The sequence below is a fragment of the Tamandua tetradactyla genome, chromosome 18, assembly GCF_023851605.1.
Source record: "Tamandua tetradactyla isolate mTamTet1 chromosome 18, mTamTet1.pri, whole genome shotgun sequence".
Taxonomy (NCBI): Eukaryota; Metazoa; Chordata; class Mammalia; order Pilosa; family Myrmecophagidae; genus Tamandua; species Tamandua tetradactyla.
This window is the reverse complement of record NC_135344.1, coordinates 40,374,622-40,397,767: the sequence shown is the minus strand read 5'-3', so window position 1 is coordinate 40,397,767 and position 23,146 is coordinate 40,374,622. Positions and strand designations below refer to the sequence as shown.

The 23,146-nt window shown below is 35.2% G+C and overlaps 1 protein-coding gene and 1 non-coding gene across 3 annotated transcripts in view; both read right to left on the bottom strand.

Moving 5' to 3' along the window:
• Positions 1-23,146, bottom strand: part of RIT2 (Ras like without CAAX 2) — a 418,989-nt gene that overhangs the window by 189,145 nt on the left and 206,698 nt on the right. For both annotated transcript variants that reach the window (XM_077135583.1, XM_077135582.1), the window contains one exon: positions 554-745. In XM_077135583.1, coding sequence (XP_076991698.1) covers positions 554-745 — 192 coding nt within the window. The remainder of the gene's footprint in view (positions 1-553; positions 746-23,146) is intronic.
• TRNAG-ACC (transfer RNA glycine (anticodon ACC)) lies at positions 22,453-22,525 on the bottom strand. Its single transcript has one exon. It is a non-coding gene; the product is annotated as a tRNA-Gly (tRNA).

The following is a 23,146-nucleotide window of genomic DNA, read 5'->3' as shown; positions in this document are numbered from 1 at the left end:
ATTCCAGCTTCACCCACATGTATGGTGTTTTGGTGTTACAGCCCTGAGGTTAGGACAACCCTCTTGCTTTGTCCACATACTTCTCTCCACATGAGCTTCTTTAAATGGTGGCTGGATCTCAAGAGTGAGCATTTCAAATGGCAAAGGCAGATGGATGTTGCACAACTCAACACCCGAACTCAGAAGTTAAACAGCATCACTTTTACCACACTCTACTCATTAAAACAAATCACAGAGCCATTTCTACTTTTGTTATTAGCATAGCATGTTATTATTTTGTTATTAGCATTAGGATGTAAGTGATTAGCATAGGTAATATTTGAGGGGAATGGGGAAATAGGCTAAGCTTCCTGACTGGGTAGTGTTAAGGACATGGAAAATAGCATGTGGGATGGGATAACAATCTACCATTGGTACCCACAGACTTCCTAGAAAAGCCATGTGCAACATTTCTTCCTCATGTTTCTCAATGTGAACCTTGGAAAGCAGCCATACTTTTTGTTATAGATCCCCAGAAGAAAAAGCAGAGATAACAGATGAAATTAGCACTCACCTGGCGAAACTGTTCCAGGTCGATTTTGTTGCCCACCAGCACCAGGGGAATTTCACAAGTGTGGCGGACCTGGAAAATGAGCTCTTTAAACTTGGCAGCCTCCTGGAATGACTGGCGGTCAGTGACAGAGTAGCAGATGATAAAGCCCTCCCCACCTCGCATGTACTGCTCCCGCATGGCTGTGAATTCCGCCTGCAGAGAAAGAGCAAAATTATGTATTTGCTTTGTTATATAAGTGAACGCAAGAAAGCCAATACATAACATCAACAAAATAAAATATCAAAGGAAGATATATTGTAAGACTAACTAGTTTGGGAAGAAATTTTCAAAAATCACGTTTATTACCTTTGGATACAGAGAAGCCATGTGAGGTCTAAATGTACCATTTAAAATCTGAATGTTTTAAACTTGTCGGACTATTGATCTTTAATTATAGAAGCTTTGATTAAAGAGTTCTTAGGATGATATATAAAATAGACTTTACTCAAGAACTCTTGGGCCTTATATACAGATTATATGTTTTTGTTTTGGTCTTCCATTTAATACCATTTTAAGAAAAGGAACCTAAACTCGTACACTCACATCAGTAAACTTATTTGAACCTATGCTAAAGGTTCTTTAAACTACTTACTTCAGATATTTTCTCATTTCCAGCCACTTGAAACCGGTTTTTTCTAGAAGTCATTTGGGGAAAAAAAATTATGTGTGATCTAAAGAACTTGGCTACACCTTGCAAATGAGAGTGGGTTTCATAGGGAATCTGCCATACAGCCTCCAAGGAGGAACTAATTTTCTACTAAAATATATGAAAACAAATGAGTTCAACTTTGAATATCTTTGTGAATGGAACAAATTATTAGCACAGATAATCTCAAACCCAGTTATATGTTTGGGCATTCTTAAATTTGTCTCCATGAGGCACACAAGCAGAGGGATCTAGAGAGATGAACCATGGGTCAACTTCCACCTTCGGCTCACTCCTGTATCTTCTCTCTTATGGGGGAGGACAGCAACACTTTCCAGACTGTACTAATGCAGTCTGGAAGAAATTGCTGCATCAGCTTCTGATGTTGCATTCTAATCAAACTGTAAGTACCTTGCAATTAAAAATTCATAAATTTGGTCTGAATTGCAATCTGGAAAATTTCTTGAGGATGAAATATCTGTTTTTAATCACTTTTTTTTCTTGACTGTATTAAATTTACAAGGACTAATTAGATATCTGCAACGGGAAATAAAAAACTTAGACTTTGGCTAGGGAACAAGCCACATAAAACAACAAAAGGGCACCACAATGACATATTGAGACGCTGACAATATGTGTTCTAAGTAATCAAAGAAAGGAAAGTTTAGGTGAGCTTGAAGTGCGTTTCAAGACTTTGAGAAGATGGGATTCCTTAACCCAACAAATGGTTTACAAGAACTACTGATAGGCCCTGCTCAGAGTAATTACCTAAACAAATGTTAATCTGATTTAATATTACTTGACATTTGAAGGATGATGGCATTTACATAGATGCAGGAAATTTAGAAAAATGGGATTCTTGTAAATACAGATGTCGTGATAAAGTTAGTAAGGTCCTGAGTTAGTGGATGAATCTCTTAAGTCATTCCCAGTCAATATGGAATAAATGCAAATTCAGTTTCAACCAATCATTTCAAAGTTGTAAGAACAGGTGCCCAGAAAGGAAAGGAGGACTTGTTCAAGGCAGAACAACCAGGTAATGTAGAATTGGTTTAAATAATTCATATTTCCTGACTCTCACTTATCAATTATCTTAGCATTAATTTTACTTTAATGCAAACCTTGATTTCACCATGGAGGGGTAAGGAGACATGGGGGAACTCCTACTGGTCCTTATTTTATTCATCTCCAAAGTAAAGCAGGATTATAAAATATATGAAATCACCTTCCACTCATATTCCCTGATTTATATTATATTCTGACCTCAGTCAGAACCCCACAGTTGATAGGGATAGATAGGTGGGAAAAGAATGAACTAAATATGATAGGTGATGTTTCCCAAATTTTATGAAAATATAGAAATATATATGGTTTTCAAGAAAATATAAATGGATTTGTTACATCAATTGTATAGGATTTGAAACCATAAAAAATGCAAACTAAACGGGTAAGGAATATCATTGTATATTAAAGAATTTGGCCTTTTTCCAGGTTTTGGAAAGATATCCTCTAAATCTGTAGAAACTAAAGAAGTGTCTTTGTTATTCATGGTGGGCCAGAGCCACACCTGATAGTTTGTGCTAATGAGGGGACTCAGGGAGGGGCTGACCACACCAGCTGTTTTGGGGTGGAGGCTGACCACATCAGAAAGGCTAACCATGTGATTAGACCTTGAACCAGGTGATACCAGCCTGACTTCTGGGAAAGGGAGGAGACTAGAAAATGAATTCAAACCAAATGGGCATTGATTCCATTAACCATCCTTAAGTAATGAAATGCTAATTAAAAAATTAAAAAAAAATTTACAACCCTGGATACAGAAACTTGGGAGGTCTTCTAAGATTGGTAATGAGAATGATGTTCCAGGAAGGTAACCCATCCTGACTCCACAGGGAAAGGACACAGGAGCTTGATGTTTGAGAGTCCACCCAGTCCTTACCCTATGCATCTTCTCTTTTGGCTGGTCCTGTTCTGCAGCCATTTTGCTATAGGAAAACTATATCCCTAAGTACATACTTTCCTGAGTTCTCTGAGTCATTTGAGTGAATTATCCAAACTGAGGGGAAAATGGGCATCCCCAGATTTGGAGCCACTTGATCTACAGTGAAGGTGGTCTCAGAATCCCCAAACCCATGGCTGGTATCTTAAGTCTTATGGAGGAATCTGCCCTTAACTCAGGTAATTAGAATCAGAATAGCATATAGTTGACGACAGAAGTTATCACAGATGTACAAATCATTCTATTTGCCAATTATTATTTTAAGCATTGGAGTTCTTTATTTTTAATTTCTCATTTTATTGAAATATAGCAAATACTCATGGTAAAATAGTCAAATGGCACAGAAATATATGTAATGAATTTAATTTTCTACCCATTAAATTCCCAGTTGACTTCCCTAAAGCAATCACGGTTAACAGTTCTTTATCTTCCAGAAACTTTTAGTTTATCATTAACTAAAATACAGTAGCCTTAATACACCTTTGAGACCATTCCATAGAAACATATATAAATATTGCTCATATCTATGAGTGCATCTTTTCACAGTTCATTTTATGCATGTATGATAATTTAACTGATTTACTATGAATGAACATTTAGATATTTTCCTTTTATTCCTTTTAAAAACAATGCTGCAATGCATATTCTTTTTTTTTTTTTTTCCACAATCACACAGTCACATTGTGAAAGCTCTATCATTATACAATGATCTTCAATAAACACGGCTACTGGAACACAGCTCTACATTTTCAGGCAGTTTCCTCCAGCCTCTCTGTTACACCTTAACTAAAAGGGTGATATCTGTTTAATGCATAAGAATAACCTCCTGGATAACCTCCCAACTCTATTTGGAATCTCTCAACCATCAACACTTTATTTTGTCTCATTTCTCTCTTCCCCCTTTTGGTCGAGAAGGTTTTCTCAATTTCTGATGTTAAGTCTCAGCTTATTCTAGGATTTCTGTCCCATGTTGCCAGGAAGGTCCACATGCCTGGGAGTCATGTCCCACGTAGAGAGGGAGAGGGCAGTGAGTTTGCTTGCCGAGATGGCCCAGAGAGAGGCCACATCTGAGCAACAAAAGAGGTTCTCTTGGGGGTGACTCTTAGGCCTATTTTTAAGTAGGCTTAGCCTATCCTTTGCAGGGTTAAGTTTCATATGAACAAACCCCAAGTTTGGAGGCTCAGCCTATTGCTTTGGTTGTCCCCAATTCTTGTTGTGAGAATATCAAGAATTCTCCACTTGGGGAAATTGAATTTTCCCCCTTTCTCACCATTCCCCCAAGAGTACTTAGCCAATACTTTTTCATTCACTGTTTAATTCCTTCTGGGATTTATCGAGGCATCACTCTGGACAAACCTACAAAATTTCATGCCCTACTCAAGGTTCCATGTATTTATGGTGTTCAATTAAGGGGTTCACATAAGTTATACTAGGAAATGTACTAGTCGAAATATAAATTTTGTACCAAATAAATATTTTTTGCTTTAGTCTCACATATAAGTTAAAGTTTTAAAATATTAATTACCATCTATTTTTAACACCCTGCATTATTGACATTCCTTTGTTCTTCTTCATGCAAAACATTTTAAAATTTGTACATTTAGTCACTATCATTATACACTCTAGGCATTCCTAGATTATACCATCTCAGTATTTATCACATATTTTTCCTTCTGATTTCATTTGTGCTCCCAGGCCTCCTTCCTCTATCATCCTCATATTCAGCTTCATTTATTGTTCTAACATTATTGTATTGCAGTTAGGTAGTATTGTGCTATCTATTTCTGAATTTTTACAATCAGTTTCATTGTACAATCTGTATCCCTTCAGTTCCAATTACCCAGTATCTACCCTATTTCTATTTCCTGATGATCTCTGTTCTTAACTGAAATTATCCAACTTCATTCATTAATGTTAGTTCATGTCAGTGAGACCATACAGTATTTGTTCTTTTGTTTCTGGCTAATCTCACTCAGCATAATGTCCTTAAGGTCTATCCATGTTGTTGCATACTTTATAACTTTATTCTGTCTTACAGTTGCATAATATTCCATCGTACGTATATATATATCACAGTTTGTTTAGCCACTTGTCTGTTGATGGATGTGATGCATATTCTTAAACATCCATATTGTACAGATTTGAGAAGGGGTATTTCTAGATCAAAGAAAACATACATTTTTAATTTTGAGAGATAATGCCAATATCACTTCCAGGACATTAACAATGATACTTTCCTTAAATTATATTAAAGTGGCTGTTTCCCTTCATACTCACCAAAGCTGGTTATCAGAATAATTTTACAACATTTTCATGGTTAAAAAAATGTATCCTGTTTTCTTTAGTAGACATGCATTTATGAGTAATACTGGGCATCTTCTATAATTATTTTCTTCTGTGTGTGGATTTCAATTTGTTGTAAGGAATGAAATAGAAAATTCAGCTTATTTTAAAATTTAATATTGTAAAATCTGTATTGGAGAAGATCCTTTCCATACAAGAAATAAGAAAAAAAAAAAATCTGACTACTTAAATAATAATATAAAAAAAGGCCAATAAATAAAAAAAAATAAAAAAAAAATCCATCAGCCTATCAGAAAGACAGGCAATGAACATGAAGGGAAAATACAGAGAGAACAATATTAGATGAATTAGTGTCCAACTAGACAAAGTCTAGCTCAAAGTCATATTATAAGTTATGTTAAAAATAGGTACACCAGATGCACAGCTGGTTCAGTGGTAGAATGCTCACCTGTCATGCAGGAGACCCAGATTCGATTCCTGGACCATGTCCCCCCCCACTCACCCCCCATAAATTAGGTATACCAGCCCACCCATCTGATCTGAATTAGAATCTCCAGGTATGAGGTCCCATCATATGAATTTTCAATAAGTTCCTTTGTTGACTCTGCTTTCCACATGCATGTAGGAGAATGCAATTCTGTGAATATATTCAAAAACTGTCTTCATGACATGTAAGCCTAGAATCTGAAAGGCATGGAACCTGAATTCTAGGACCATTACTGACTTAGAATGTATCCTCTAACAAATCACATATTCCTTCAATGCCTCAATTTCTTTCTTTCTCAAAGATGGATTAGGATACACACTTAACCCATCTTTATGGGGCTGTAGAAAGTATCACATGAGAGAACAGATGTGAAAATACTTTGATGAATATTTAAAATACAATAAAAAATAACCCTATTATTATCTTGGGTACAGATCCAGGAGAATAAAACCTTTTGCTGTGAGAACATGCATGAAATCCTCTTTGAGCAGCTTTACACATAAATGTGGCAGTATTTTCAAATATGCTTAATCAGGAAATTATTAAGCTATTTTTTTCTCAAATAGACTCTCTCCACCAATAAAACAGATAAAATTATCAGACTGAACAGGGAGGATACTTCCTTTGAGCTGGTCTTACCCAATACATATGTGTTTTACTTAAAGATGCACTGGAGGCTGATGGGACCCAAGGAACTGAGCAGAACCTTTGAAGCTATGTATTCATTTAATAATATATGATACTGTAGTCAATTATAAGGAAAAATGCTATGTTCAATATTCTGTTTCAGTTTTCATTCATCCATGAATTAAAGATCCTTGTGCTTTATGTTCTGTGTATCCTGAATGTTAATATCATCCTCATTTGCTTCCTGCTATAAAAGAAACTTGTTGGTTAATTATTCAGGAACATTACAAGATTCCATTTGCTACCCATAAGTAGCAAAATATCTATGAAACAGGCCCATCATGTAAAATGCTACACAGAAGATAAGCATTTCTAATATCTTCAAATTTGTTCTGAATACAACACTGAAGTTTGATCTGTTCCCTTTGATTTTCTTTCTGGTATTAAAATAGAGTGGGAATTTTCTCAATTCTCAAAATAAAGAATTTTTTAATTAATTTCCCATTCCAGCATCTTGATTATCAGAATAAGCTATTATGTGCAGATTTAGGAAATCCAGGGAATGGAACAGCATCCCATTGCATGCAACTCACAGTACTATAAATTATAAATCCTGTTTTTAAAAAATAGCATTATATTCAGATCAGCTTTTTAACTACCCCCTCCCTAGTTTAACATGCACATACCACTGCTTATTGTGATCCAAAAGCCTTCTTACCGTCTCCATCATAGCCACAAGGTTTAGCCTCCTAGAGCAGAAAGTAAAATGCAAATTAAGCATTTACTGCTTGCTCTGCACCTAACACCATGCCAACTGTTAGGATATATAAGAAGCAAAATAGGACATGGTGTTTTCCTGGTTGGAAAAACACAACTAAGAGGTATAAAACAAATGAAGAACAATTAAGTGCTAAGTGAACCATGGGAGTTCAGAGAAGAGCAAGAGCTCTGCAAGAGGACGGCAGAGAGGGCTTGATAGAGAAAAGGAGATGTGATTTTTTTCCCCTTAATTATTATTTATCACCAAAAGTGGGAAGAGAAATGAAAAAAAATAAAGTTTCAGTGGCTAAGAGAGTTCAAATAGAGTTGAGAAGTCATTCTAGAGTTACTCTTATGCAAGCTTTACCAGATACTGCAAAATGCTACTGTACATCAAGAACCAACCAAAAGAATACCTGAAAATCCTAAAGAATACCCTGGGCTCTTCCTAAGACTCTATACATGTTTTACTTAATACATTTACTTTTTCAGAAATTTAAGGCCTCCAGATTGTTCCTAGGCCAGATAAGCTCTGAAACCTAGAGGTACTAGTCTCTCTAAGAACATCAACCAGTTTCATTCCTCTACCCCATAAGGGTGACACCTCTTTCTAGTACCAAGAAGCTAAAATGGTCATTGCCCAGATATCCCTGAAGATTGAGAGAATGATCAAATGAGAAGGAGTTGTAACTGAGAAATTAGGATTTCACACATGATTATGACTACTGACTCATTACACAGATATTTCTTTTTAGTTTCTAGAATATCAGAATGGCCAGAAGGAAACACCTGAAATTGTTGAACTATAATCCAGTAACCCTGATCTTTGATAATGACTGTATAACTATATAACTTTTATCATGTCACCATGTAATTGTAAAACCCATGTGACTGACACTCCCTCTATCCAGTGTATGGGTAGATGAGTAATAAAACAATTACAAAATACATGAAAAATAAAATAATAGGTCAGGAATACAGGGAAAAAACACCCCTATGTAAACAATGGACAATAGTTATAATACTATTTTAATAATCTTTTATCAAGTATAACAAATTTAGCTACTGTTAAAAAAATAGAATTATGAAGAAAGCGTTATCACCAATTTTAATTAATTTTCCACACTAATGCAAGTGTTGGTATGTGTATCCTGTATTGTATACATTATTGTTTGGTACACCAACAACTTCATTAATAAATTTTTTAAAAAATATTATTTATATAAGAGGTCAACTTTCATGCAACCCCATTTCCAAAGTGATACAGTATGATCTGAAACAAGCTTTCATGATCCAAATTCAGCTTTCATGTGCCCTTAAACATCTGGTGCCTGCTCACTGTCAAAGTTCATGTTCCAGAGGCTACCAGAGGAGCAAAGTAGTTATTGCTGCCTTTGTTTGTTTGCTTTTAAAAAACGAAAAACACAGAAAATTAAAATATTAGTCATGAAAGTGTATGTCAAAAACTGTTTGTAATTGACACAAAGCAAATAGATTAAAATCAGTAGTAGTGACTTATGAAGTCTGTTAGATGTCTTAAATGGTTAGAGGTGGTCAATTGAAATAAAAAAAAGAACTTTTACAAATGCTGACAATATATGGTCAAAATTATGTCTAAAAGGCAAAATATAATTAAGTAGTGCATATTATTTTCTATATATTTATATGCAGAGAACATAACTATTTCCACGATTATAATCAATTTATCATCTGCCTCTAAATATTCAACTCTCATATATTTTGAGGAAAGCATTATGTCATAGAGTACTGCCTGTATTCTGCCTAAATCATTCATCAAATATTTATTGAGTACTTACTTTATATGTGGCAGGCATGTAAGATTTAAGAGAGCTTAAATGAATACATAGAATAAAACAAAAAGAGGAAGAAATAAATTTGGAAAAGAGCAAAGAGAAACTAAAATATCAAAACCAGGATGAGTGAGAAGACAGAGATTGATCGGCAAATTTGACCCTGAGCTTCTAGACAGTTAAAGCTACAACGGAAACACGAGTGACTTTTGTGATATGTAAAACAATATATTGAGTCACCAGCATGGTGATGTAAGACATCCCCTGGAAAAACTCCCCTCAGAATAAGCTAATAAAAGGACAAATCCCACTGATTTTTAGAACACTGGAGGATAACAGATACTGAAGAGGGACTCTAGAAATGCTGAATTGAAGAAAAAGAAAAATGATCTCTAAGATCAGGTAGGAAATTTCTGTCCTGGGCCTGTTAGTCCAGACCCTCCTTCCCTGCTTTCTCAGTCCAGCACATGTCACAGAAGCAGCATGATTTGGGTCCTTCATGTCACAGATGGAGATTATAAAGCCACTCACAGCAGCAAGTTAGAACCCTATGCATATCTAGGCACAAGGACACAAGTCTGGAGACCCAAAGCATAACATAAGCTACTGAGTCATGCTGTGTGCTGCATGCAAAAGGGACCACAGCAGGGAAATATGGAGAGAGGGACCACATAAGAACCTTTGACAAGTGGTCTGCATATTGAACTCAGGTTCTGTTGGCAGGATCACTAAATGCAAAAAGGACTTTTCTGGATTGGCTAACCTTTCTGTATTTATCCTGTCTGGGTCCCCAGGGTGGTGTATCCTATTGGAAAAGAAACCAGAGGCAGAAAAGCCTCATGAAATAAAAGAAGGTATGTGTATTGGGTGGGGGGTAGTGGGGGGGGGGGAGAACGAGACAGGGTGGTGCTGAACCACTGTAGGACAGAACAGGTCCTAGAACTGAAAAACAGGACACTAAGTCAGGGAGAGAATTTAAACAAATAATATGAGCAGGGTAGAAAATTCTGTACAATAACAAACAGAACAAATCAAGACTCCTGGAGAAGGAATAGAGGAAAGGAAGCTTTCTCTTGGAGGTAAACCACAATCTTGAAAACTGTACCACATATCCAGAGAACAGACTAAAACTTCAGAGGAGACACAGACTTTGAAACTAATCAAATAACTTCAAACAAATCTCCTAAATCAATTCAAGGAGATGAAGGAAAATATGGATAAGGGAGTTAAGCAATATTAAGATGACAATGTGAACATAAAGAAGAATTTTAATATATAAAAAGAAACATAACAGAAACTATGGGGATGAAGGCATGATAATAGAGATTAAAAATACAATAGAAGCATACAGATTTAAACAGGAAGAAGAAAGAATCAGGGAACTAGAAGATAGGACAATGGAAATGATACAGTCAGAACAGATAGAAAAAAGATTGGGAAAAAAATGAGCAGTGTTTCAGGGATTACAGTGACAGGATTAAGTATAGAAATAGACATGTCATGAGTATTCCAGAGGAGAAGAAAAGGAAAAGAGACAGAAAGAATATTTGAGGAAAGAACTGCCAAAATTTTCCCAACTCTTATGAAAGGTAAAGACACATGTTCAAAAGGTGCAACATATTCTGAACAGAATAAATCTGAACAGACTTACTCCAAGAAACATACTAATCAGAATGTCAAATGCTAGAGATAAAGAGATAATCTTGAAAGAAGCAAGAGAAAGGCAATTTGTCACATACAAAGGATCCTCTACTGAAGTTAGTGTTGATTTCTCATTAGAAATCAAGGAGGTGAGAAGGCAGTTATATAATATATTTAAGGTATTGAAAGACAAAAACTGCCAGCCAAATACTCTTTATTTGGCAAATCTGTCCTTCAAAATTGAGGAAGAGTTTAAAAATATTATAGGTAAACAGATACAGATAATTTATCAACAAGAGATTACCCTATAGGAATTGTTAAAGAGAGTTCTGCAGGTTGAAAGGAGAAGGCATTAAAGAGTGGCTTGGAGTAGAGTGAAAAAAATGAAGATCATCAAAAAGGGTAACAAAAAATGAATGTAAAAACATATAGTACTGTGGACTCAATGTACAACTCTACTCTTTAATTTCTATAAGTCAGAATACAATTGAACCAGGAAAAGGCATATTTCTTGATAACAGACATGGGAAATATAAAAAGCATAAAGAGGGGACAAAAACAACATAAAGAGGGAAAACAGAAGGATATGAAAGCAGAGAAAATATATGCTTTTGAACTGAGTTCAGTATCTTTTCAAATTACTAAGTTATAAATGTAGGTTATATAATAAAGCATTAGGGTAATCACAAAGAGAATATTTTAAAAATATGCAGAAACAGAAGTGAGAAAGCAACCAGTCAAATACATAACAAAAGATCAACTATACAGAAAAGAAGTTTGCGATAAAGACAAATAGAGACAACAAAAAGAGAGGACATATGGGATGATGCGATGGTGGCTCAGCGGCAGGATTCTTGTCTGCCATGCCGGAGACCCAGGTTCGATTTCCAGTGCCTGCCCACGCACACATACACAAAATAAAAATAAAAAAAATAAAAAAATAAAAAAAAACAAAAAGATAGGATATGTGAAAACCAAAGGAAAAAATGGCTGAAGTAAGTATAGCCTTTACAGTAAAAACACTGAATGCATTGGATTAAGCTCCTGAATTAAAAGACACAGATAAGAAGAACAGATAAAAAAAAAAAGAATGATCAAACAATATGTTGTTTACAAGAGACTCAACTTAAACCTGAAGACACAAATAAGTTGAAAGTGAAAGGATAGAAAAATATAATTCATGAAAATAGTAATAAAAAAAGAACTGGAGTAGCTATACTGATAATGGACAAAATAGACTTTAAGTCAAAAGCTGTTTTAAAGATAAAGAAGGACACTATGTATTAGTAAAAGGGGCAATCCATCAGGAAGAAATAACAATCATAAATATTCATGCCTCTACTATGGGGCTACAAAATATGTGAAGATAACCCTAGTAAAACTGAAGGGAGAAACAGACACCTCTACAATAACAGTTGGAGACTTCAATACACCATACTCAATAGACTGACCATCTAGACAGAAAATCAGTAAGAAAACAGAAAATTTGAATAATACAATAAGTGCACTAGACCTAACAGACATGCATACCACATCACATCCCTAAACAGCAGACTATATAGTTTTCTCAAGTGCACATGGACATTCTCCAGGATAGAACATATGTTGGGTCACAAAATAAATTTAAAAATATTGAAATTATAAAAATTATCTTCTCTGACCACAATGGAAAGAAGCTAGAAATCAATGTCAGGCAGAGAACTGGAAAATATTAAAATACATGGGATTTAAATAATACATTTTTAAAAAACCAGTGGGTCAAAAAATAAATGCAACAGAAACAGCAACTATTTTGAGATGAATGAAAACAAGATCACACATATTGAAACTTATGGGCTGCAGTGAAGGCCGTACTGAGAAAGAAATTTACAGCCCTAAACACTTCATCAAAACACTAGAAAGAGTTAAATCAAAGAGCTATCTGCATACCTGGAGGAATTAGAAAAAGAGCAGCAAAACAAAACCCAAAGCAAGCTGGAGAGAAATAACAAAGATTAGAACAGAAATAAGTGAAATAAGAACATAAAATCAGTAGAGCACATTAATAAAACCAAACGTTGATTCTTTGCAAACATCAATAAAATTGACAAACCCTTAGTTAGGTTGACACAGAAAAAAAAAGGAAAGAGAGAGAATATGCAAATAAATAATATCAGAAATGAGGTGTGGGAGATGTTACTACGGACACTATTGACTCCACAGAAATAAAAGGATCATAAGAGATACTATGAATAACTGTAGGCCAACAAAGTAGTCAAACTAAAAGAAATGGACTGATTTCAAGAAATACAGGAACAACTTATCCTGACTCTAGAAGAAATAGAAGATATCAACAGATAAATTACAAGCAAAGAAATGGAATCAATCATCAAGAACTTCCAACTAAGAAAAGCCCAGGACCAGATGGATTTGCAGGTGAATTTTACAGATCATTCCAAGAATAATTAACAGTCCTGCTTAAATTCATCCAAAAACTGAAGAGGAGGGAATATACTAACTCATTTTATGAAGCCAATATCACCCTAATACCCAAACTACGCAAAATCGCACAAGAAAAGAAAATTAGAGACCAATTTCTCTTACGAATATAGATGCAAAAATTCTCAACAAAATACTTGCAAATCAAATACCACAGTACATTAAGATAATTATACACAATGGTAGGTAAGGATGGTTCAATATAAGAAAATCAATTAATGTAATACATCATGTTAACAAAACGTGAAGAAAAAGTCATTGGTAACTCCAATTGACACGGAAAAGGCATTGCCAAATCCGGCATCCTTTTTTGATGAAGATGCTTTGGAAAATAGGAATAGAAGGCAACTTCCTCAACATTATAAAAGGCAACTTCTTTGAAAATTATTTCTCAGTGGGGAAGGACTAAAAACATTCCCTCTAAGATATGGAATAAGACAAGAACACCCATCGTCACCACTGTTATTCAGTACTGCACTGGAAATTATATCCAGAGCAGTCGCACAAGAAAAAGAAATAAAAGGTATCCAAATTGGAAAGGAAGAAATAAAACTTTCACTGTTTGCAGATGACATTATTTTACATGTAGAAATCAATAACAAAGCTACTAGAGCTAATAAGCAAATTCAACAAAGAAGAAGGGTATAAGATCAACACTCAAAAGTGATAGGGTTTCTATATATGAGTAATGAACTATCTGAAAAGGAAATAAAAAAAAATATAATAGCAACTGAAAAAGTCAAATATATAGGCATAAATTTAACCAAGGATGCCAGGGACTTGTATACAGAAAACTACAAAACATTGCTAAAGTGAATCAAAGAAGACCTAAATAAAGGGAACAAGATTTCATGCTCACTTGAAAGACTAAATATCGTTAAAGTGTCAATTCTCCATGAAATGATTCATAGATTCAATGCAATCCCAAAAAAAATTCCAACAGACCATTTTGCAGAAATAGAAAAGCCAATCATTGAAATATTTTGGTAGGGTAAGAGACCCTGAGTAACCAAAACATCTTGAAAAAGAAGAATGAAGTTGAGGACTTCCACTTTCTTACTTTAAAGTTTATTACAAAGGAACAGTGGTTAAAACGGCATGATACTGGCACAAAGATAGAAATATTGACCAATGGAATCAAATTGAGAATTCAGAAATAAACTCTTGCATCTATGGCTAACTGATTTTTGAAAAGCGTTCCAAGTTTACACAACTGGGAAATAATAGTCTCTTCAGCAGATGGTGCTGGGAGAACTGGATATTCATTTCTGAAAGAATAAAAGAGGGCTTCTCCCTCACACCATATACAAAAATTAACTCAAAATGGAACAAAGACCTAAATATAATCACCACAACTATAAAACATCTAGAAAAAAATGTAGTGAAGCATCTTTAGGATCTTCTATTAGGCAATGGCTTCTTAGACTTTACATCCTAAGCACAAGCAGCACAAAAAAAAGATAAATGGGCCCCCATCAAAATTAAAAACTTCTGTGTATCAAAGGGCTTTATCATGAAAGTGAAAATACAGCTTACTCAATAGGAACCATATATCCAATAAGAGTTTAAACTCCAGAATATATAAAGTGATCCCATGTGCAACAATAAAAAGACAACTAACTACATTTAAAAATGGGCAAAATACTTAAACATTTATCCAGAATGATGGACAAATGGCTAAAAAGCACGTGAAAAGATATTTTCACTATCTGTGCTGGTTTGAAGCTATTATGTACCCCAGAAAAGCCATGTCCTTTAATGCTCATTCAATTTGGTAAAAGCCACACTTTAGATAGAATATGAGGACAGAAATTAAGGTGCAAAGTTAACTATCTAGGATCAGTTTTGGGGGACAGAAATTGTTTGCACAAACTTTTATCTTTTGTTTATTCTCCCCATTGAGAATATTTTCATCTATTTTAAAGGAGATTTTATAAAAATTGTTTTTGACAGCTTTTTTCAAGTTGCTATCTCTTGCCAAACAGGTCCAATACTTCACTATTTGCATCCTGTGGCACCTATAACTCTTTCTTTGTCTTATAATTACATTTACTTTGTTCTCAATACCACGAGTAGACTATAAACTACCTGAGATATGGACAATTCAGCATCATTTTCTCTAAAGCACTAGGTATAGTGTTTGGATCAGAGCCCAATAGATAAGTATAAAATTATCATTTGCTTACTTACTTAAGTCATATGTTTTTAAGTATGTTACCATTCCCAAGATAGCTATACTGTAAGGAGGATGAGGTTTGGAGACCAGAGGGTAGAGATAAAAGGAAAAGACAATTGAGTCTTTAAATCAAGTGACAAAGCTCTTAGTGACTTATTTCTTCCTGTACATGTAGGACCAGGTCTGGTTTAACTTTTATGTAAACATATATCCTACCAAATCCACCTGAAATAAAAAGCAATTTAATATTTCTTATTTCATTCTCTAGCTTCCATCTTTTGTCTAATTCTAAGAAGGGAGGAAAGATGCATTTTACTATCTTTGGATGCATCAAAATATCTTTCCTAGAGATGTCTATTCGCTTTTCACCTCTCTGTCAGACTTGTACTTGGTTAAAGACTTAAGCTTTTGGGACTACCTCTGGTGGTACAAATTCTCTAAGAGGTATTTCTAATCACAGCTGGTTGCCTGCTTATCCTGGAAGTCACACATATTGAAAACAGTTTTCCTGCTGATAAAACCTACAGGAACACATCTTGGAAGAATCCAGCATAACTGTGCTATGAGAGGATTTCATCCACTGCATTTTAGTCTTCCCCAATGTAATTCTGAAAGCATGATCCCAACACAAAATTACAATGAATACAAAAATTCACAAAGAAGTTGTAATTGCTAATGATTTAGTGTATATGATAGGATACTACAGTAAAAAAAATGAAAAAAATATTATATCAAAGAGCTAAAATGCTCCTCCATCACACAAAATATTTAAATTTCTATAGACTAAAAAGGAAAATAAATTACTTTCGAGTTCATCCCCAGGTAATAACCAAATGACCAAGTTTTATAAAATTTATCATAAATTATCACCAAAGAATCCTAGACTTTTAGAGTCGTATTGAGAAGCATGCACTCCTTCATTACACAAGTGAATAAAGTTATGCCCAGATGAAGTATGTGCTTTTCCAAATCCTCCTTAATATCAGAGGTATGGTGAAGGAAGAGATTACAGGGTTCCTGGTCATAAAGTGTTGCATATACCTCACCATCCAGTTTAGTTAATCTCCTGGTGGCCACTCTAACCCCAGGCTCTCTCAAGTGCCATCCATCCATCATGCATTGCCCAGTGAGATTAATCTCATTTAAGCACAACATTCATTATGCAGCTATTCTGCCTCCAAAGGTCCATTGGTTACTCTTTTGCTTTCACATCAAATCTTTACTCATCTGCCTGATTTTAAGACCCTATGCAATCTGATATCATGCTACATATCCTGCTTTATTTTCAATTAATCCTGACTATGCACTCTCTGCTCTAATGGGGTCACTTCTCTCTCGGCTTAATCATATAAGTTGCCTCCTGTCACCATTGTGCTTTCACTCTCATTATTGCCTGTGCTTGCACTTTTTCTAGCCAACAGAGTGGTTAGCAGACACAACCCTTTTATTTTACAGACGAAGAAATCAGGGCACAGAAATCCAGTGATAACATCATTTCCTCATGGCTAGTTAAAAAATAGCCAGGTCAGAAAACAGTATTTCAATCATTTTTACATTGTATAGAGAACCTTCCTTTCTCCTGAATGCTCTGAGTTTCACAAAAAAATTAAATTCTTTCCTTTTTTATGAGCCTATGTATAACAAATCTAGTCCTTATTGATGATTCCTTTTTTGTACATTTTCATCACTTATAAAACTCTAAAATTAGCAATTAATTACATCTTCCTCATATTATTATTTAGGGGAGTTAGATTTGTGTCACCTAGTAGATTTATAATATTCTGGGGGGGGGGGATGGTCAACAAATACACTTAAACTATCTCTAATTCTCATATTCCCCAGTAGATTTTGGACATCTGAAAAGCTACCATTAAACAGCTATTGTTTGAATGAATGGATATCATTTCAAATAAATAAATTGATATGTTTTCCCTATAGAGAATGTATAAAGAATGGAGCAGAGATAATAAGCAAGCTTCTAACACTAAGGGGGTTTGCAAGGATATATAAGATATATCTTCCAATATCAATCTTTTAACATACTTTGGAGGAAAAATAAAAGTTGAAAAATTACATTTTTAAAGAACATGTTCCCACAAGCAAAATCAGTATAATTTCTATCTTAATTAAGTCAACATCTTTCTCTCTTCTTTAAATAAATTTGCAGCCTTGTATATCAATATATTTAAAGATTCTTTTTAATATACAAAAAGCATTGTTTTCCCCAATTATGTTAACTTCCTGCAGCAACTGTGCTTTAGCAAGTAATTTGATTGCCCAAACGTAATTGTGCTTGGTTCTACTTTTTGCTTCATTGAGTTCTTCGGTAACATAAATATATTGTAAATTTTGGTTTGGTAATTTAAAAATCATTTTCCCATAGCTGTATAAAATATAATAATTTTAAAATTGCATATTTGACTATATATATTGTGAAAAACAGGGTTTTGCAGTATTAGACTAAAGCCAGGAAACTTATGGGGATAATGGAGAAAGACAAGATAATCAGGAAAAGTGAGTTTTAAAAATCAGGGTTGGTTACTATTATAGCTACTGTTGTTTGCGAGATGCCTCAAAATGGATTTGAGAGTGGAGACGATAGCTCTTGTGAATTGTTGATAAGCTTCAGCAGTCAATATAAAAAGTATAGATATTTATATATGCTCATATGTTAAAAATCTCAAGCAATAATTTTCTGAAAACGCGTCACTTAAGTAGCATTTAAATTTTGGAAGATTCCACTTCACGACTGGGGAGAAGAGTTTCTTCCCTTGTTCCTCAAAAATGCACTGTATCTCAGAAATACACACACATATAGATATATCACCACTGGAAAACAACATTGGTGGCAAAAGTGCCTCAAGGTTTTGGAACATTAAAGGTAAAAGCAGAAAAAAGATGATCAGAGGTGATATGACTTCCTAATGAAATCTCAGAAATCTTCAAACTCAGTGCCAGAATAAACAGAAAGAGAAAGAGTAGGCAGTGATCAAGGTAAATTAAAAAAAAACAAAAAACAAATCTTAAACAAATAATACCCTTTCCCCTGACTGTAGCTGGGGATATTAGGGTTTCAAGAGAGGAACCAGAAAATTCAGAGGTGATTCTGAATTCTGAATTCACAAGACAGTGGATCATGGCAGGGGGTGAATGAATGAGGACCCTGCTCAGGTGGAAAATATGCTCAAGGAATCCCCTGTATCACTCCTGGAGAAGAATCTCCTATTATGCAGGTCTCACATCTGCAAGACTGTTCCTTTCTTATGCACCTTAATGAGCACTCTAAAATAAATATTTCCACAAATTTTTAAGTTATAACACTGGACTACAAAAAATTTTGGTCTTTCAGAAGCCAATGTCAGCATTTTGTTTTGTCCTGAAAGACCTGGTATCAATGATTCACTTCTTTTAATAGTTTGTGGGAAAATTTGACATGACTCTCTTTTGCCAATGTACTGGTTTGAAAGGATTATGTAAGGAGATAAGCCATGTTCTGATCCTGATCCAATTTTGTGGGAGCAATGTTTCTTTTAATCCCCATTCAATAATGTAGGATGGATTCAATTATCTCCAAGGAGATGTGACTCATCCAAATGTGGGTATTAACCTGTATTAGAGAGAGATGTGACTCCACCCAAATCTAGGTGGATCTTGCTCAGTTTACTGGAATTCTTTAAAAGAGGAAGCATTTTGGAGAATGACAAGAGCCATGTGGAGAGTTCACCAAGACTTTTGGAGACAAAGAAGGAAAATGCCCTTCGGAGAGCTTCACAAAGTAAGAAGAAGCCTGGAGAGAAAGCTAGCAGATGTCACCATGTTTGACATGCACCTTTCCAGCTGAAAGAGGGACACTGAACATCACTGACCTTTCTTGAGTGAAGGTAACCTCTTGTTGGTGCCTTAATTTGGACATTTCTATATGTCTTACTTTAATTGGGACATTTTCATGGCCTCAGAACTGTAAACTTGCAAGTTAATAAATTCCTCCTTTTTAAAAGCCATTCCATTTCTGGTACATTGCATTTCAGCAGCTAGCAAACTAGAAAAGCTACCTTTTGCTCCCACTTTGCTGTTCCTTCTACCCATATCCCTCTTTCCCTTCCTGCCCTTTCTATCCCCTGTCATGTGCATAGTAGGCACTCACTAAATAGCTATTGGCATTTGTCCCTGAGGTTCCAGTGTATACTGATGCCTTGCAGCTAGTTAAATGTCGTGATGCCCTGGATCAAATTATTGAAAAGCATATTACAGGGTGTGATCATAATTATCTGGTACCCTGGCTGGATCCAAGGCCCATGAAGGAAGGAAAGTTGTCTAATGTGTTCATCTTTACATTCACCCAATGGTGTCTGATACGTAATATTAGGCACATTATAAATATATGTTTAATAACTAGACAGGAATTTTTTAATCACAGTACCATGCACATTATTATTTAACTGGTAAAACTGTCATGACACATACAGGCTTCCATTTCCCAACAAGCTTTGTGTCATAACAAAACTAGAACCAGAGTTTCTATTCACATGAAGCAACGCTTTTAGGGAGTTTTCATTAAATATGTGGAACAACAAAGAAAAAACAGGAGGGTTTTATTTATTCAGGGAACTTGTATATATGGGCCATTCTCACACATTTTAAACTGCTGAAGTAAAGAATCAAGAGATATTAGAACAGTCAAGACTGTTCTGAGTCCTTCACCATCCCATAATCTCCATCTTTTAGGAACTGTCATACATGAAACACCAATTTAACAATGAAGTACATAATTCTTTATTATATTTGACAGTCTTGTCACTCCACTGATTCTTCAAGATCAGAGAGTTCATGTGACATAATAAAGAGAATAAGGACTTGAGAGCCCCACAAAAAGACTTTGGTCCCGTAGGCAAGTTTCCTCTCTCGGACCATCTATTTCCTTATCTAGAATGTGGGAGATCAATGTCTCTCTAATACCACAGTTGTTAGGGTTAAAGGAGATATCGCATGAAAAATATTTTAAATGGGTTTGGCTCTAAACGGGTTTGCTGCTAAAAAATACTAGGTATATGCCTCCTGCTCCTATCACTCTCTTTTAATAGTTCATGGAATTTGCCAAGTACTAAACAAACCCTAATGTTTTGGTTTGCTAAAGCTGCTGGAATGTAATATACCAGAAATGAGTTGGGTTTTACAAAGGGGATTTATTAGGTTGCAATATACAGTTTTCAGGCCATGAAAATGTCGAAACTAAGGCATCCAGAGACAGATACTTTGACTCTGAAGAAAGATCGATGGCATCCAGGCACATGGCGACACCTGCTGGTCCTTCTCTCCAAAATGTCTCTGGACTTCAGCGTGTCCTTGCTTGTTCTCCCCACTTCCATCTCTCTGTGCTTCTTTTAGCTCTGAGCTCTCTCCAAAATGTCTCTTCCTTAAAGGACATCAGCAAGCGGATTAAGACCCCTCTTGAATGGGCAGAGTCGCCTCTCCATGGAAACAACCTAATCAAAAACTCCCACTAACAATAGGTCTGCCCCACAAGATTGGATTAAAAGATCATAGGCTTTTCTGGGGTATATAACAGATTCAAACTAGCACACTAAGTTCAATTTTTATTACTGAATAATCTGTTCACTATTATTGTCTGTAGAAGTCCACAAAAATGTGTCTACTTGATATGCAATAACCATGTGGAGAATGTTATATTATTAAGGTGATTCTAAAATTTTGTTTTACACTCTGTCAACCTCATAGATATATTAGAGAAGCTGATGAAGAAGATAATAAGAGACTCATTCTGCTGGCATTTGGGCAGCAAATAGGCTGGCATGTATGGAATATATGTAGGAAACCAAAAAAAGGTAAGTAGGAAATGTGCTCTGGGAAATGTTAAACCATCTGTAAAGCTGGTTTAGCTATCAACTAACCACAAAACTTCCTGCTCTACAGAATTTCAGTGTTGTATTCAGTCTATTAAAATCAGATGGGGAAAAAAAGATGGACATGTATGGAATATTTTAGGGAGTCAACACAAATTGCAAACAACAGAAATGAAAATACATTAGGGAAAAATAAAAGCAAACCTAATCTTAAACAGTGCAAAGAAATCAGGAAATAGTAATGGTGTCTATCTATTTAGGGAGGTAATGGTATGAAGGGGATAAGGGATTGGCCCGGGTTATTTGAGAGACAAAGTTTTCTACCACTTTCTGAAGACTCCAATGCCTTTGGAAAATCATTGTCTCCAGAAGCCTCAGCACCAGCTAGAGTAGATTAATGGAAGGGTGTTGAAATATGGGTGTCCAAAAGATTCCAAGTATTCAAGTATTTAATAAAGGGAATATGAGTGATAGGAAAGAAAAAGGCAAAAATGAAACATGTTCCCCTTGGTTCAACAGATGTTTGCAATTCGGTATTTGAAAGCTCTAAATGAGAAAGGAGATACTGTATTGAGCATGACCAAGTAGGGGCAGAAACGAAAGAGGAATCATAGAAGAAAATGAAGACAAGGGACTTTTAAGTAGCCCATGCAAGACAGTCTGATAGTAGAAATGTTAGTCCCAATCATATTTACCTTGAGACTGAACAAGGCTGAACTAATCTATTTCATGAGATTTCTGTCCTGGATGAGGAAGAGCAAAACAACATAAAGTCTTTCTCATTTAGTTTTCAAGAATCTGTAGAGAATAACACCAGTTGATGGTACTTCCAAAATTTGCAATACATTTGATATTTTGAAGTTGCTGAAGTAAGGCATAACAAGATAACCAAGTCTTAACCTAAAAACACACTTTGTGGTATGATATTTTTTTGTATGCTGTATGGCAGGGTCTCATTTTATTTATTTTTTCCATGTGAGTATCCCATTTTGCAGCACCATTTGTTGAATTTTTGTTTGTTTACTTGTTTTTTTTTTTTGTCATTTGTTTGTTTTGCTTGTTTCTTTGGGGAGCACATGGGCTGGGAATCGAACCCAGGTCTCCTGCATGGTAGGCAAGAATTCTACCACTAAACTACCCTTGCATCCCCATGATTTGATTTTGTTTCCACAAATAGACAACCACATACTGCAGTGTTAGACTTTAGTATTACTAAATTAATAATGACCCAAATATGGAAAAATGTTCTATTCATATTTAGGTTAAAAAAATCAACAGAATAATAACATAATCAGATACAAGATTATTAGTAACAGATATGATAGACTACTTCTGATTTGCAGAGAAGAGATTGAATAAAACAACTAACTTAACAGAAACATCTATAATACTGACATTCAAGTCACAAAAAACAGATGGTTTGAAAGCCTAAAATCTATCACAGAATTACAAACAGCGAGCAGCCAAAGAGGGATACTGAGTATGGGACTCTTGAGTCAGACTGGCTGGGTTTGAATTCTGACTCTACCTCTTCACAGCTTCCTCAGACTGTGTCTTTACCTGTGAAGTGGTATTAATAACAGAATGTAACGCATAAGGTTGTTGTGAGGACCAGGTAGGTTAGCACCTCTAAAGCGCTGCGAAGATTTCTCTATGTAAAGACTTCAAGAGTTCCTGGACACAGTACGACCTACTACACTTTAGGTACTATTAATATTCCTTGTTCTACTAGCTCTGTTTCTTCTGCTTAGCACACGAGAACTAA